Genomic DNA, 14,781 nt, shown 5'->3' with positions numbered 1-14,781 from the left:
CTGGGCTGATTCCTCTGTGTCCTCCTCCCCCATTGGGCTGGATCTAGTAGAACTTTCTGTTTTTAACAAATACCACCTTGTATGGCAAGCCTAATCCTCTGTTGTACTTCTATGATGGCGTGTGTGTTTCCCCACTCTTGTAAGGGAATGTCCTTTTTGGAACCATCTCAGCATACGCCTTTTTTTCTGGCTCTCGCTATCATTCTAGACTGTGTTAAGCACTACTGACCTCTGCGTGGTCCTAGAACCCTCTTCCCTTCTTTCCCACCCCCCAAGGACATCATGACCTTCAACCACCAAGGATTAACTTCTAACCCACTAAGACCGGGGGGTGGGTTGGGGGGAGACAGAGCCTGGGGGTGGGTGGGAGGTCGGCACATCTGGGATAGGAGTTGAAGCTGGGAGTCAGGCCAGGCCAGGTCCACTGGAAAATTCCAGTGTGGCCCACAGCCCAGGCTTTGGCCGGTCGAGAGGGCAGCCTTCAGGCCCAGAGCAAAGCTTCTCCTTTGGTCCAACATAGCAGGGGAGCCCCTCATCTCCCTGCCTGAGAGATGCCCTTCGGCAGGACCAGGGCTCCTGGATCTGCTCAAGAGGCAGACTTTGTTGGTTTAGTTCCGCTACAAGGCTTCTGTTCCTGTCCTGGCTGTTACAGCCTACAGATTCCTGGTACCCGTCTGATTGAACAACTTAATTAAAATGCAGTAAAAGGAAAGTGGGCCGGATGTGATCCGGGAGAGGAGACAGGCGTCTGAGTCCACCGCCTGCCTCCTGAGCCCTGTGCCCCTTCCCATCCTGCCTACAGGTCCCTGGGCAGGCGGTGGCCGTGGAACTCTGGGCGGTAGTGTTGAGGGCAGAAGACCTTAACGGTGTCTGCTCCCTGAGCTGTTCATCCTGATGACAGGGCAACTGAGGTCCAGCCAGGACAGCTGAACTACCAGAAGCCGCTCAGGGAGCTGTTAGCAGAAGCACGGGGAATCTCTAGGACTTCAAGACTGCTCGTCAGGGGCTGCTCTCGATACACTAGGTGGGAGAAAAAATTGTTTGAAAACACGGAAACCCTTGTTCTTGGGGAGCACCCTCTCCTGGGGCCTCAAACATGTTTGTTCTTTTTTGGGGGTAACAACTTCATGGAAATATAATTCACATACCATACAATTCACCCATTTAAACTATACAATTTAATGGTTTTTTAGTATATTCCCAGAGTTGTGCAACCATCACCACAATCAATTTTAGAATATTTTCATTATTACCCCAAAAAATGCAATCCCCTTTAGCCATGGTCCCCCAATCTCTCCATTTCTCCTGGCCCTAAGCAACCACTGATCGCCTCTCTGCCTCTATATGTTTGCCTATTCTGGACATTTCATATAAATGGAATCATTATATATGTCCTTTTGTAAATGGCTTCTTTTATTTAGCATAATCTTTTCAAGATTGAGCCATATTGTGGCATGTATCAGCACTTCATTATTTTTCATGGCCAAATAGTATTCCGTCATATGAATATACCACCTTTTATATAGCCATTCATCAGTTGCTGGACATTTGGGTTGGCTCTCCCCTTTAGCTATTTTGAATAGTGCTGCTATCAACATTTGTGTACAAGTTTTTGTATGGACGCATGCTTTCAGTTCTCTTGGGTATTATGTACCCAGGAGTGGAAAAACCTGTTTGTTCTTGCATCTCAGTAACAATATGAGTAACCATACCAGTGGAGATTCTAAAGCATTATTGCACACATTGACTCAGAAAAATAGTGAGGCCAGGAAGCTGGATGAAGCAAGAGAGGCACAGAGAGGTTAACTGTTTGGACACTGGTCACACAGCCATAGGAAAGGACCACAGAGGAGGAAGTCATAGCTGGCACTTGTGAAAATTAGTCAATAAAACATTTATAACTTTAGGAAAAAAGCCCTGGAACATTTTAAAGACCATAAACATAGCCACGTGCACCATCACTTTAATTATATGGATTAGTTTTTAATTTGATCAGGTCCTTTCTTACCCACTGTCTGCCTTATGTTCTAGTTCCCCGTGAAGACCATCACACTCCCTCTCAGTGGAATTAAATTCTCCTCCCACCTCCCAAGCTTTTCACCTCGTCCTCATCATGGGGAGTGGTGGCTTTGTAGGGAGTTTTGGAGCCTTGAGGCCTGGAGGCTCTTTAAAGGACTTCGCTTTTGTCACAGCTGCAGTTCTCAGAGCGCTGTGTGTTGGAAGCACGGAGCCGCACTGTTCTCTTGCACCATCTGGGCCCTCTGGCCTGATCTGCATCTGTCACCAGAAGTGTGCATAGCAAAGAGTCGAGGTGGCGTGGACACCCAGCAGGTGGAACCAGATGAAACTGCCCACAGTCATTATTTCTGACCTGCAGAAATGGCAATCTCAGGTGGGTCAGCCTAAAAGTCTCTGGTATCCCCTCCTTTCCTTCCGTGTTCCCCCCAAAGACCCAGGTCGCAGGCTCTGGAAGCCTTTCAGCCCCTGCAGCCCAGCTGGTCTTCCTCGCGCAGCTTCTCCAGTGGCCATTCTCCAGCTGCTCCATCTGCTGCCTGAAGACTTGAGTGGGAGGAGCGGGAGAGCTGGGAGTCCGGGACCTCTCCACTGACTGCCCACCTCCCCACTGGTCTCTTTGCTTCCAGCTTGCCCCCTCCAATCCAGGGCTCCTAAAAGGCTCCAGCCACCCTCTACTTCAAATCTTGCAATGATTCCCCATCACCTAGTACCTATAAAGTACAAACGCTCCAGCCTGGCCAGAAGACACAACTTCAGCTCCTGCTGCTGGGTTTTTGCTCCAGCCATGCCTAACTGCTAGCAGAACCCTGCAGGCACCCTCACTCTCCCACCTCTCCGCCCTGGCAGCTGCTCCTTTACTCAGCTGCCCCTGACTTATCCTTCAGGATCACTCCCGGGAGTCTTCCCTGGGCCCCAGGGCTGTGTGAGGAGACTTTCCTCTCTGTTCCCATTTCTCTGTGCTTCCGTCTCTCCTGGCACTCATCGTCTATATCTGAATCACCTCTTTGCATGTTTGTCCCCGTCTACCCGCCTCTGTGGGCTGTGGGCTCTAACAATCCTACCTCGTTCCTCCTTCAGTCTCTATCATCAGTATAGGAAGAGTCAGTGAACTCTTCTCAACACAAGTAAGCGGTGGTGCCCATGACTCAGTTTCCCCATTGGCTGGAAACGGTCCAGAAGCTTGGATCTTGCCTCTTGGTCTTCTGTAAGTTTCATTTGCCTCTCCAGAACAGAAGGAAGCTGGTTTTAAGGGCTCTTTCGATTCTTATGGTCTAAGGAACTGGGATATGAATCCTTACCCTTCCAGGCCCCTCACCAGGATCCTGTGTGGTCCAAAGAAATAGATTATTTAAATGGTAAGTCTCAAGGAATTCTGAGGAAGATTATTTTGTTGTTTTGTTTTAATGCACCTAGTGTCTGCACAACACCTACTAACCGCATGCCGGCGTTGGGAACAGGGGCTTGATAAAATGTTGTAAATACCAGCTTCCCTGGGTTTCTTTTGAGTGCTGCCGTCCAGCCAGTCTGGGAGTGCTTGTCCACGCCTGCCTTTCTCCTCTCTCGCTGTTCATTCCTCCAGGACCTGTCTGGTCCATCTCCCCACATTTGTCGCTGCCGGGCCAGTCCGCGTCCAACGCGCAGCCGGATTGAAGTTGGCCCTTCGGGCCTCGGCCCGGTCGCCCTCTGGCGGCCGCGCGCTGAAGCTGCGGCCCGGCGGGGAGCTGGAGAGGGGAAGGGGAAGGGGAAGAGGGAGGGGGAGGAGGAGGCGCGGGCAGGGGAGGAGAGGAAAAAGTTGCGCTGGGAAGTTTGGAAAGTTGGGAAGTGGCTGCTGCGGGCTTCGCCTCCCTCCGCCCGCGTGTGAGGGAGCGAGCTAGGGAGCAGGAGAGGAGCGAGCGAGCGCCTGCCATGCCCATCAGACCCCGCCTCGCCGCGCCCGGGCGCGGAGCTCTCCCCGACTCCCTGCGGCCCGGCCCGGCGCGGCCCCGGCCCCCCGCCCCCCGCGCCGGGTCCTCCCCTCCCCCCGCCCCGGCGGCCCCAGCCCCCCGCCCGGCCCGGCTCCGCGCCGCTCTCCCGCCCTCCTCTCTCCCTCCCTCCCGGCCGCGGAGCAGCATGGCGGAGCCCGGGCAGCGGCCGCGCGGCCGCCCGCCGCCCCTCTGAGCCCCGCTCGGGGGCCACCGGGCGCCCCAGACCCGACCCCCGCCCCCGCCGCGCCCGCCGCCGCACTTGTCCCCCCGCGCGCCCCCTGGAGCGCCGCGCACCCCTGGGACCGTTGCGCGCCCCGGGTCCCCAGCATAACCCCGGGACCCCGCGCGCCCGCCGTCCCGGTACTACCCCGAGAACCCCACGCGCCCCTGGACCGCGACGCAGCTCCGGGACCTCCGCGCGCCCCGGCAACCCCGCGCGCTCTCACAACCCCGGGGCTCGGCCAACCCGGCTGCGCGTCCCGGCGAAAGGGCCCCGCCCCAGAGGATCCCCCTCTTGCAACAGACGGAGCCCCGCCCCAGAGGGACCCCCAGGTCCGGCAGGGACACCCAGCCACGCCCCAGAGGGCTCCCGGCATCCCGTGTCTGGAGCCCCGCGCTCCAGAGGAACCTCCGTGCCCAGCCGGGGGCTGCCCGCCCAGCTGAGGGGCGCCGCCCAGAAGGGTCCCCCGCGCCCCGCGGGCCCCGGCAGGATGCACGCCGCCCTGGCGGGGCCGTTGCTCGCCGCCCTCCTCGCCACCGCCCGCGCCCGCCCGCAGCCCCCGGACGCAGGACAGTGCCGGCCGCCCGGATCGGTGAGCGAGCGCCCGCCCGGCCACTCTCCCGGCCGCGCGGCCACTCCAGCCCTGCGGGGACGATGGTTTGGGGGGGTCCTACCTTCCGCACCCACCTCGGCCCACCCGCTCCACCTCCGTCCGCCGGACGCAGCCTCGGGCGCCCTTCCCTGGCTTCTGCCGCCGGGGCTCCAGCTCCATCGGGGGAGGCGAGTTGGGACGCTCCCTCTCCAGCTCCTTCTCCAAACGCTGACGCTCTCGGGCTCTCCTCGACTTTCGGTCCTGCTTGGACCTTTCCTCTCTGTGCCCTTTTTGACTCCCCTCGTTCTTACTTTTAGCCTGTCCTTACCCTCTGGTTCCTCTCTTCTCGTTTCTGACTCTGTTTCTACCATTCCTTGCCCTTCTCTTCTCTGCCCCTTCCTCTCATTCTTACATGCTCAGACCCCTTTGCAGGCTTCCCTCTCCCCCCTGGTCCCCACCCTTGACCTAAGGCAAACTTTCTCCCTCTCCAGCCCAGGTCCCAGCACCCACTCTCCCAAGTGCCCCGATTTCACAAAAAGGAGGAAGATTCCAGAGGAGAGGAAAGAAAGTGCCAAGACATGCTGGCCTAATATTTCCTTGGGGGTTGAGTAATTACTAGTTCTCCTAATTTTTCTTGCAAACTCAGGAATCCCTTGATTTCCCTCAGTCTCTCTCCCTCAAAGTGTAAATTAATGCATGGAAAATAACCCTGAATTGGAGGCCAGGGACCAGGAAAAGTTTGTGTAGGGTCCTCACTGGCTGCGCTCTTAGTTGACCTTGGGCAAGGTGCACCTCCAGTGTCGTGACTTGTTCAGAAACAGGGAGCTCCGTGACAGGCAGGGTGCTCAGAGCTAGTCTCTCTCCAGTATGCTGGGATTTACAATTTTTGGTTGTCAGTAAAGTAAGGTACTGTTCCCTTTGCCCACCCTGACAGATACTTCTCATTTGTGCTAGAATCAAGCAGAAGAATTTTATGAGTTGACCGAAAGCTTGCAGACGGTGGATGGCAGTGGACGTTCCAGGGAGTATTCTGGATAGAAAATGCCTGAGAGAAATGATAGTGCCTTTCTCATGCCCCTTAACCCCTGGACCTAAACTGGATCTGGAGAAATGACCCATGTCCTCCTGCCCCTCCTTCACCTCTACACAGACACACACATCCCTCTTCAGAGCTTAGGTGATGGCAGAGAATTGGACTTGGAGACCAGGTACACCTTTTGAGGGGAGGAGCCCGGAAAGCATGTACATTTCTTGGGACTAATTCTGTGAAATCTTTCCCTCCCAAACCAGGGCCTTGAGACTTTACTTAGCCTGCAGGTTTTAAAGCACTTTCTCATCTGTGGTTTCAGCTGGTGGAGCACAGTAGCTGACACCCCAGACCTGCCCTCCAAAAAGAAAATTGTATCCACCCTGCTCAATGGGAAGTAGCTGTTTAAATAGGTGTGCTATTTTTAATAGGTGTTCTGCTTTCAAAGTGCTCTTGGCATGTATCTTCTAATGGTTGGATTTAAAAGTTATATGACTTTCTCCTTCCTTGCCAGAGCAGGACTCTTGGTCCCCCTCTCTCCACCCTCCACATGAAACACCCCCGGTGAAGGTTTGGCTTGGCCAAGCATGAATATTCTCAGGTGGTGTGGCAGTCCTTGGCACTCACAGTGAGAGCCAGTCATAATGAGAGCTTCCTTCACTGCCTCCTCCCTCTGTGCCTGGCACTGCTCTTAGGGCTTATTTACATAGATTGTGTCTTTTCATTCTCCCAACAATCCCTGGGGTGGCTGCTTTCAGCTCCCATTTTACAGATGGGGAAACTGGGTCTGTGGGAAGTGAAACAGTGTGCTTAAGATCATACAGCTAAGACAGGATAAAGCCAGGATTTGGATGTGGGTCTTTCAGCTTCCAAAGCCCTTGCTTCTTCCCATGGCCCCATGTGGCTCTCTGCCTTCCATCCCCAGCTCTACCTGCCCCCTCTGTTCTAACCTTGGCTTAATCCTGCTGCCTTCAGCCTCACTGCCTTCCTTTACCTGTCCCCCTGCAGCAGAGGGACCTGAACTCCTTCCTGTGGACTATTCGGCGCGACCCCCCGGCCTACCTGTTTGGCACCATCCACGTCCCCTACACCCGCGTCTGGGACTTCATCCCGGACAACTCCAAGGCGGCCTTCCAGGCCAGCGCCCGCGTCTACTTTGAGCTGGACCTGACAGACCCCTACACCATCTCGGCGCTGGCCAGCTGCCAGCTGCTGCCGCACGGGGAGAACCTGCAGGACGTGCTGCCCCGTGAACTCTACTGGCGCCTGAAGCGCCACCTGGACTACGTGAAGCTGATGATGCCATCGTGGATGACGCCCGCGCAGCGGGGCAAGGGGCTCTACGCCGACTATCTGTTCAACGCCATCGCGGGCAACTGGGAGCGCAAGAGGCCGGTGTGGGTGATGCTCATGGTGAACTCGCTTACAGAGACCGACGTGCGCTCCCGGGGCGTGCCTGTGCTGGACCTCTACCTGGCCCAGCGGGCCGAGAAGATGAAGAAGAGCACCGGGGCCGTGGAGCGCGTGGAGGAGCAGTGTCATCCGCTCAATGGGCTCAACTTCTCCCAGGTAAGCGCGCGGCGCCCGCCCCAGAGCCCCGCAGCCCCCGTGCGCCTTGGTCCTCTTCTCTGATGGTCTTCCTTCGGCAGGCAGAACCCTGCCCTTTCCCGAAAGGGAGAGGGTCTTTTGGGCTGTGGGGCAGCTCTTGAGCTGCCTTTGTGGTGGTATGAGGGCAAACTGGCGTGTGCTGGAATGGGGGGTAAGAGTTTGTGTGTTTTCTTCTATCTCAGTGGTGCTACCTGTTGGGGATACACGCTCCCCACCTGCTGTGCTCGCCCAAGCAGAAAGAATTTCCCTCGGAGCATCACAGTGATGAAAAGCAAAAAGAAAGAGTTTCCAGTTTAGGCCTGACTTTCCCTGAGACCCTGGGGTCTCGAGAGCAGGAGGCTGTCTTGAGGCTGTTGTGTGGGTGCATCCGGGCAGCTGTGTGTATGTACGCAGGACGCATAGAGGGAGACGGGCTTCTCGAGGTGGGGTTGGGGTCGGGGGGTGGGGGCAGGAGGAGTGCGATGGGCCTGGTCTCTAGTGACCCTGGCTTGCTGTTAAGCGCTGCCAGATTTCCCGGGGCCTCTGCAAAGCTCCAGGCGACCCTCGGACTGCCTCCCCTAGGCTGGGAGAAAGTCAGCAAGGATAGTTTTGGGGTTAATAATTTCAGAGAAATGTGTTCACTTAAAGGTTGACAGTTCTGATTTCTGAACCTCAGGTGTAGGGGCAGGGGGAAGGGCGGAGCTTAGGAGGTTTAAAGTCTCTGGTTGCCAGAGACCTGATCCAGCAAAATGTCATTAAAAGCCCCATCTCCATGGTCAGAGGTCACTCACAACTCACTGGCCCCAAACTCAACTCTGAGGCCCAGGGAACAATGAGTTCACATCTGCGCCTTGAGAACGGGCTGTCAGTCCCTGAGTCAGGGCTGGTGGCTCCTGCAAGGAGGCCGGGCCCACGCCCCAAGCGTGGTGTGGTCCCCAAGACACGCTCCTCCAGTAAGGAGACAGCCCCATAAATTGGCCAGACCAGAAACTCTACCACTGGAACCAGACCTGCTTGGCTGCTCCTGAGATGTTGCAAGCTCTTCACCAGGGAAACAGGGGCAGAAACTGATCCCCCTTCGGAGATCTCTGGCTTTTGTTTTTCCAGGGGAAATGCAATATTGTCCCCGGGGAGGTAAGAAGCCAGATTGATTTGCCGGCCAAATGAAAGGCGGGTTTGTCGGTTCTCCTGCTGGCTCTCCCATAATTGTGGAGCCCTTACCCAGAGGGCCCCGGTGGCAGGAATATTGGGGCAGTTAGTCACGCCCCGCAGGGTTCTGACTACGCCTGACTCCTTCTCCGCGGGGAAAAATCCTGTGCATTCTCTGGCCCAGCGCTGATTCCTCTGAACGTACCGGCTTTCTCCCTCTGAAGTGACTTTTCCCTTGCCAGCCTCGGGAGCTGATATTATCCGCGTCGGGCTCCCCAGCGCTCGCCGCCCATCTCATTTTGGAGGCAGGTTTGTAGGAGGCCTCTCTGTTCAGAGGCCTCACGTCTGGCCTTGATATCTTTTTTAGGCTGGGGTGGTGGGGGAATCCACCGTCACTCTCAACACCCTCTTTGTACCAACCACAGAGGAATCCGACCAGAGCTGAAGGGAGCACACAGACCCTCTGGTTAAACAGCCCCTGGCTTTAATCTGTCTCTCTTAAAACAACAAAACTATCTTTCTTCGAGGTCTGGAAACACTGCTGTTCAACCAAAGGGCGGCTTTGGTAGGTTGAAAACATTTGCTGGAAAGTGCGTGAGGTTATGTTTTAGGAAAAGTTCCTGAGAGCCATTCATCGGCCAACGAGGAGCCCGCTGACCGTCTCCAAAGCCCACATTTGAAGATCAAACAGACTCAAACCTCTGGTTTCAAAAATGCACCCACCCATCACCAGCCCGGGCCCGCTCTTAAAATTGTTCTTGGGTCCAGCTCCTCGAGAGGGCTGTAGGAAGCAAGTCCTGAACAAAAGAAAACAGGACTCCTCTCGGTTCCCTAATCTGCACACCCTTCACCACCTGCCAGAGTGCCTGACCCCGCCAATTTGTCCTGTTATCATTTTGGAGCGAGGTGATGAAATCTCTCCTCCATCCCCGTGGGCAGCCGTGGGCTAACTGTTAAGGGAGGGATTCCAGAGCCTGGGCAGTTGGGGTTGTTAGGGATCCCCAACCCCAAAGTCAGAAATGCAACAGCCTTCTCAGTAAAATTGTATGCACGCGTGCACAGTTTGATATGAACATCTGTGATGCATTATTGTACTGAAATATCTGTTAAGTGCATCAGATTTTTATTTTTTCTTTCCTCCCAGCATTACTGTTATTGCAAAATATTTGGGGAGGGGGGAGCAATGAGAGAGGAAGGAGGGAAAAAAAGCCTTAAAAGAGAGTGCCTGTTTGTTAAGACTGGAATTTTAGTGTTTTTTTTTTTTTAATAAATTTATTTATTTTATTTATTTATTTTTGGCTGCGTTGGGTCTTTGTTGCTGTGCGCGGGCTTTCTCTAGTTGCGCCGAGCGGGGGCTACTCTTCGTTGCGGTGCACGGGCTTCTCATTGCAGTGGCTTCTCTTGTTGGAGAGCACGGGCTCTAGGCGCGCAGGCTTCAGTAGTTGTGGCACACGGACTCAGTAGTTGCAGCTCACGGGCTCTAGAGCACAGGCTCAGTAGTTGTGGCGCACGGGCCTAGTTGCTTCACGGCATGTGGGATCCTCCTGGACCAGGGCTCGAACCCACGTCCCCTGCACCGGCAGGCAGACTCTGTAACCACTGCGCCACCAGGGAAGCCCGATTTTAGCTTTAATTTTAGTATTTCTCATAATATTAAATTTTCTTCTGGTCAGAAATACCACATTTTCCCTTGCTAAATGGAGAAAGAAAGCCACATGGGCTACAGGAATGACTGAAAAACTTTCTTCCATCATCGCACAGCTTGAAAGATCCAGCTTCTTGGCAGTGGTCTCTGATTTTAATTTGAACTGAGGGTACTAGACCCAACATCACCATGAGTTTGCTGTGTCCTTGAGCAAGTCACGTCACCTCTCTGGACCTTGTTTTTCCCACCTGTGAAATGAGACATCAGGATTAGGTCATCATTAAAGCCACTCCAGCCCTGACATTCCATGGGACGATTATAATCAACTCCATATGCCAGGCACCCTGCAGGAGGCTCCGCACGCTTTTTCATCTTGTTGGAGTCTCACAACCCTGGAACTTTCTAGGGTGGGCACTCAGAAAGGCTGGATGACTTGCCCAAGGTCACGTGGCTAATAAGGAACAGAGCCGGTCTGCCTGACTCTAAAGGAAGGATGCACTCCTCCTGCTGCCCCACGCGGGTTCTCTAGACTTCCTCCATGTAGGTAGTTCATGTCCTGCAATTCTTCCTTCAGTCCTTTCTTCTGTTTTCTTCTTTCCTTTAGAGCTTAAAGGCTTAAATTTTTACTTCTTGGAGAATTTATACTTCTAGAGAAATCATTTCCTTTGGCTATGTGGCTGGAGCAGGGATGGTAAAGGCAGGGCCTCTGAAGATTTCCGTGATGTGTTACAGACAGCTCAGCATAGTGGGCTGAGAGATGGGAGACTAGCTTCTAGGTTTCAGTCCCAGCTCTGGCTCTAAAACCAATGACTTGTATGTAACTCTGGTGTTCTTAACTAACAATCGAATCGGGCAGTAGTGCCCAGCCTTTCACAACTGAGCTGGTTTTGTGAGGACGTGAGAAGCTATTACCTGTGGGAGGTTGTCGAGAGGGTAAAATGACTACCTAGATGTAAGGCTTGTTCTTGGAAAAGAGTCCGGGCGGCTTCAGGACAAGGAAAGGAGAAGGCTGCGTGGGAAGCATCAGCTCTGCCCTGTTGGCACCTTCTGCCAGCAGCCTTGTCCGCTGCCCATGCTTTGCTGAACAAAGCAGAGCTGGAGTAATAGGGGGTGGTGGCAGCCCCTGCCCTCAGGGGCCTGGGGATGCCTGAGCTTTGAGTCCAGATCTTGTGACAATCTTGGGACCTGCAGATTTCAGTCAGCTCTGCTGGCTGCCTCTGGGGACTGGTACCAGCTGCCACGAACACACTGGGCTGATTAGGAGACCTCCTTCTCCCTCTAGGGGGCCTCAGTCCCCCCCCGCTCAGTGCAGTGGAGGCACTGGATGAGGAGACCTCTAAGTTACGTGGTTCTCCGAGGCAAAATAAGACAACGGGACACTGCCGTTCTTTACTTGGCTGTGATTTAACTAACATGCCGATGCTCTCCATCCAACGTGCGTAGAGACTGAACACTTGGGCGTGGCTGCCAAGGGTGTCCGAAATGTTTGTAAAATTCTACAGCCCCCTCTCTAGGGGGTTAGAAACCCCAAAGTCATCATTTATTGAGCTGTATCTCTGTACAGGGCGCTACATTAGACCTCGTAAGTACATCATCTCTAATCCTCACAGAGATAGGACAAGGCAGAGTATCATATCTCTTTTACAGACAATAAATTAAGGCTTAAAAATGTTAAGTCCTTTGGTTGTGATTATACAGCCAGGTGAGGCGGGCTCAGGATTCAAACTCAAGTGTGTCTGATGCCAGAGTCCATGTTTTTCAAGATTCCGAGAGCTGACATAATTTTGTTTTTAACAGTCAGATGGCATTATCTGGTGACGTGTGTGTGTATTGGAGTGGAGGGAGATCACCATATCTTTCTAAAAAATAAAATATAAAAAATGTATAGAAAGAGATCATTGAAAAGTGCTGAAACTGATTTTCTCCCTGGCTTAGAAATTGAATCTTATTCTAAACTAGGAGTTCCCAAAGGCATGCCCAGCTTTCCAAGGGACCATTGTGAAGACGGCACCCCTAACACAGGCTAGGCAGCACAGCTGAATAAAGGGTGTTCTTGGTTATAGTCAGAGGTCTTATATCTATACCACATATTATTGGGTGATCAATTAGTATTTAGAGAGGGAATGAATGAATGAATGGTCAGAAACCATGATATGACGATCCCTGCTTCCCTTCCTTCCTCCATCCAGCACTATTGAATGAATAAATGAATGAATGAATGAAGAAAGATGACACAAGCCACAGTGAAGAGCCTCCTCTTTGAACTTTAATAGGTCCACACCATCCTACAAGGACACAAAATGTGGAAATCATGAAGTGGGTAGTTGAATACAAAGGAAGCTCTAGCCCTACCCCATCCCTACCTTGGCTGTGACTCTGGGCTTGTCCTGTCCCTCTCTGGGCCTAGGTTGCCCCTCTGTCCCACGATTTCCAGGCCCGACCCAGTTCTGACTTCTGCGGTTCTCATCTTCGGTCCTTGTATCTTGGAGGCCCCAGGCCACCCTGAGATTTCGAGCCTGAGTTCTCCGCCGTTGGGAGGGGCTGGCAGGCTTGTCTGTGGCGGGCTGCTGTCGATCCCTACTCATCCGGAAGCCTGCTGGTTCCGGTGGGTGACCTGCTGCCTCTTGTTGCCAGCCTGCAGGGCAGACAGAGCCCCGCCCGTCGTGGCACAGTCTGGTGGACAGCTGCCCAGCCTTGGAGCCTGCCCGTCATCAGGACCCCTCTCCCTCACTGGCTCCCTCACTCTTTCAGCCAGAGCACCTTAGTGTCAGCCAGGACAGTGCTGGGAGCAGAGACTGGGAAACAGCCTAGGTTTTTCCCCTGGAGAGTTCACTGCCAAGTCAGGGAGAGTGAGCATTATTAGTCCTCTCTTACAGCCGTGGAAACTGAGGCATGGAGCACCTGTGCATTAGTCTCCCCGGTGTCCTGTCTCCACATGTCACACGGAGAGCCTGTTCTTCCTTTCTCTTGCTGTTAATACATTTCCATCTTGCGGAACCCACTCTCACTTCCCATCCTCCAAGAATGGCTATTGCTGGGTCCTACACCCCACCTGAGCCTCCGTGGCAGCTACAGCAGCACCGACCTTTGGTCCCTCAAGTCCTCAGTACTCGTCCCTACTTCTGGCTTCCCATCAGATCTATGTGCCTTCCCCAGGGTGAAGGGGCCAGACACCTCCCCTGAGACCGTTGGGCACCCCTAAGGACGTCCGACCATGCTGAGCCCTCTTCTCCCCAGAAGACAGCCACAGAGTGAGAGCCCCTGGGTCAGTATTGGCTCCAAGCACGGGCTGGCCTAATCTGCACGTGTAACTCCAGATCCTGGCCTGGGAGCAAGCTGCTTCTGGCCCCGCCTCCACGCTGCGCTTCTGGAAGCCTGCCACACCCACCGTGGCTCCCGCACCGAGCCCTGTGGTTAGGAGCTGTTCAGCAAATGTCTGTCACACGGTGTGGAAGTCACTTGGGGGACCCCTAGCACTGACCCCTAGGCATGTGTACTCTCAGACTCTTTGTGTGCCCGGAGAGCTGTTTGCAAAGAGCCCCTGCCAGCACAGCAGGCTCTGTCCTTTTTTTTTTTTTTTTTTTTTCCCTGACTTCGTTAACTCAGACTCCAGCATTTAATATATTATCCCAACATGGGGCGGGGGCGGGGAAAAAAACTCAGGAGCAGACGCACGGGATGGCTTAGGTACCTCCATCAAAGGAGAGTGAGGCCATAAAGCCGGAGGTGACCAAGACGTCATGAAATATTCTAGTCTCAGAATCAGAAGGTCACACAGCATGACGTCTTCCTGATTTACAGAATCTCCGAATCCTGAGCCGGGACTTGGAGGCTCAGGGAATCTAAGAATGGTGAAATCTTAGAACATTAGGCTCAGAGGCATTTTTGGACTCGAAGAATCTTCACATCGTGAAATCCTAGCCCCTTAGCTTTGAAGACATTTTTTCAGCTCATACACACAGACTTCTAAAATCTTAGAGTTGGAAGGGACCGGTTCTCAAGAATTCCAAGAAGTCCCATCCACAAACACAGTGATCTCCTTCCCGCAGCAACTCACCCACCAGCCGATCCCAGGCCAAAGAGAAAAGCCTGAGCGGCAAAGCACTTTGAGACGGAGATAAAAATGGGAGCGTGCCCGTGCCTTTGTTAATAGTTCCGATTTGGACATCTCTCAAAGCCAGGAAGAGGTCGCCTGGTAATGCAGCTTTCCGAGGGAGGAAACTGAAGAATGGGACAAGCCTGCTGCCTGCCAGCCGGGCTGCCGCGTTCTCTCCCCCTCGAGTTTTCTTCTAAATATTATCCACTTCACTCCCTTTTATCTCCCATCACTGGCTCTCTGTCCGCCCACTTAATCCACAGGCAGCCGGTGGCCCAGCCTTCAGTTCTGCTCAGCGGCTGCCAAGCCGTCTGGCTGAGCAGCTCCTCCAGTATCCGCAGGCTTTTAAATCTGCGCAGAATATCCGCTGGAACACAAAACGTTGCCCCAAGCTTGGAAATGCTGTTGCTTGTTCTGGGCCCTCTCCCTCTGCAGGAATTTCCTCCTTTCCTCTTCTACTCCTGATTCCTATGAGATATCCAAGG

The 14,781-nt window shown here is 53.9% G+C and overlaps 1 protein-coding gene across 6 annotated transcripts in view; it reads left to right on the top strand.

The window, feature by feature from the left end:
- The first annotated feature begins 4,262 nt into the window (after positions 1-4,262).
- TRABD2B (TraB domain containing 2B) overlaps positions 4,263-14,781 on the top strand; it is a 221,134-nt gene continuing 210,615 nt past the window's right edge. For all 6 annotated transcript variants that reach the window (XM_036827037.1, XM_036827020.1, XM_036827027.1 and 3 more), the window contains exons 1-2: positions 4,263-4,792; positions 6,828-7,388. In XM_036827037.1, coding sequence (XP_036682932.1) covers positions 4,691-4,792; positions 6,828-7,388 — 663 coding nt within the window. In that variant the 5' untranslated portion in view covers positions 4,263-4,690. The remainder of the gene's footprint in view (positions 4,793-6,827; positions 7,389-14,781) is intronic.

This window comes from Balaenoptera musculus, chromosome 1 (assembly GCF_009873245.2).
Source record: "Balaenoptera musculus isolate JJ_BM4_2016_0621 chromosome 1, mBalMus1.pri.v3, whole genome shotgun sequence".
In the NCBI taxonomy this organism is placed as follows: Eukaryota; Metazoa; Chordata; class Mammalia; order Artiodactyla; family Balaenopteridae; genus Balaenoptera; species Balaenoptera musculus.
The sequence above is the reverse complement of the archived record's forward strand: the minus strand, read 5'-3'. Positions and strand labels throughout refer to the sequence as shown.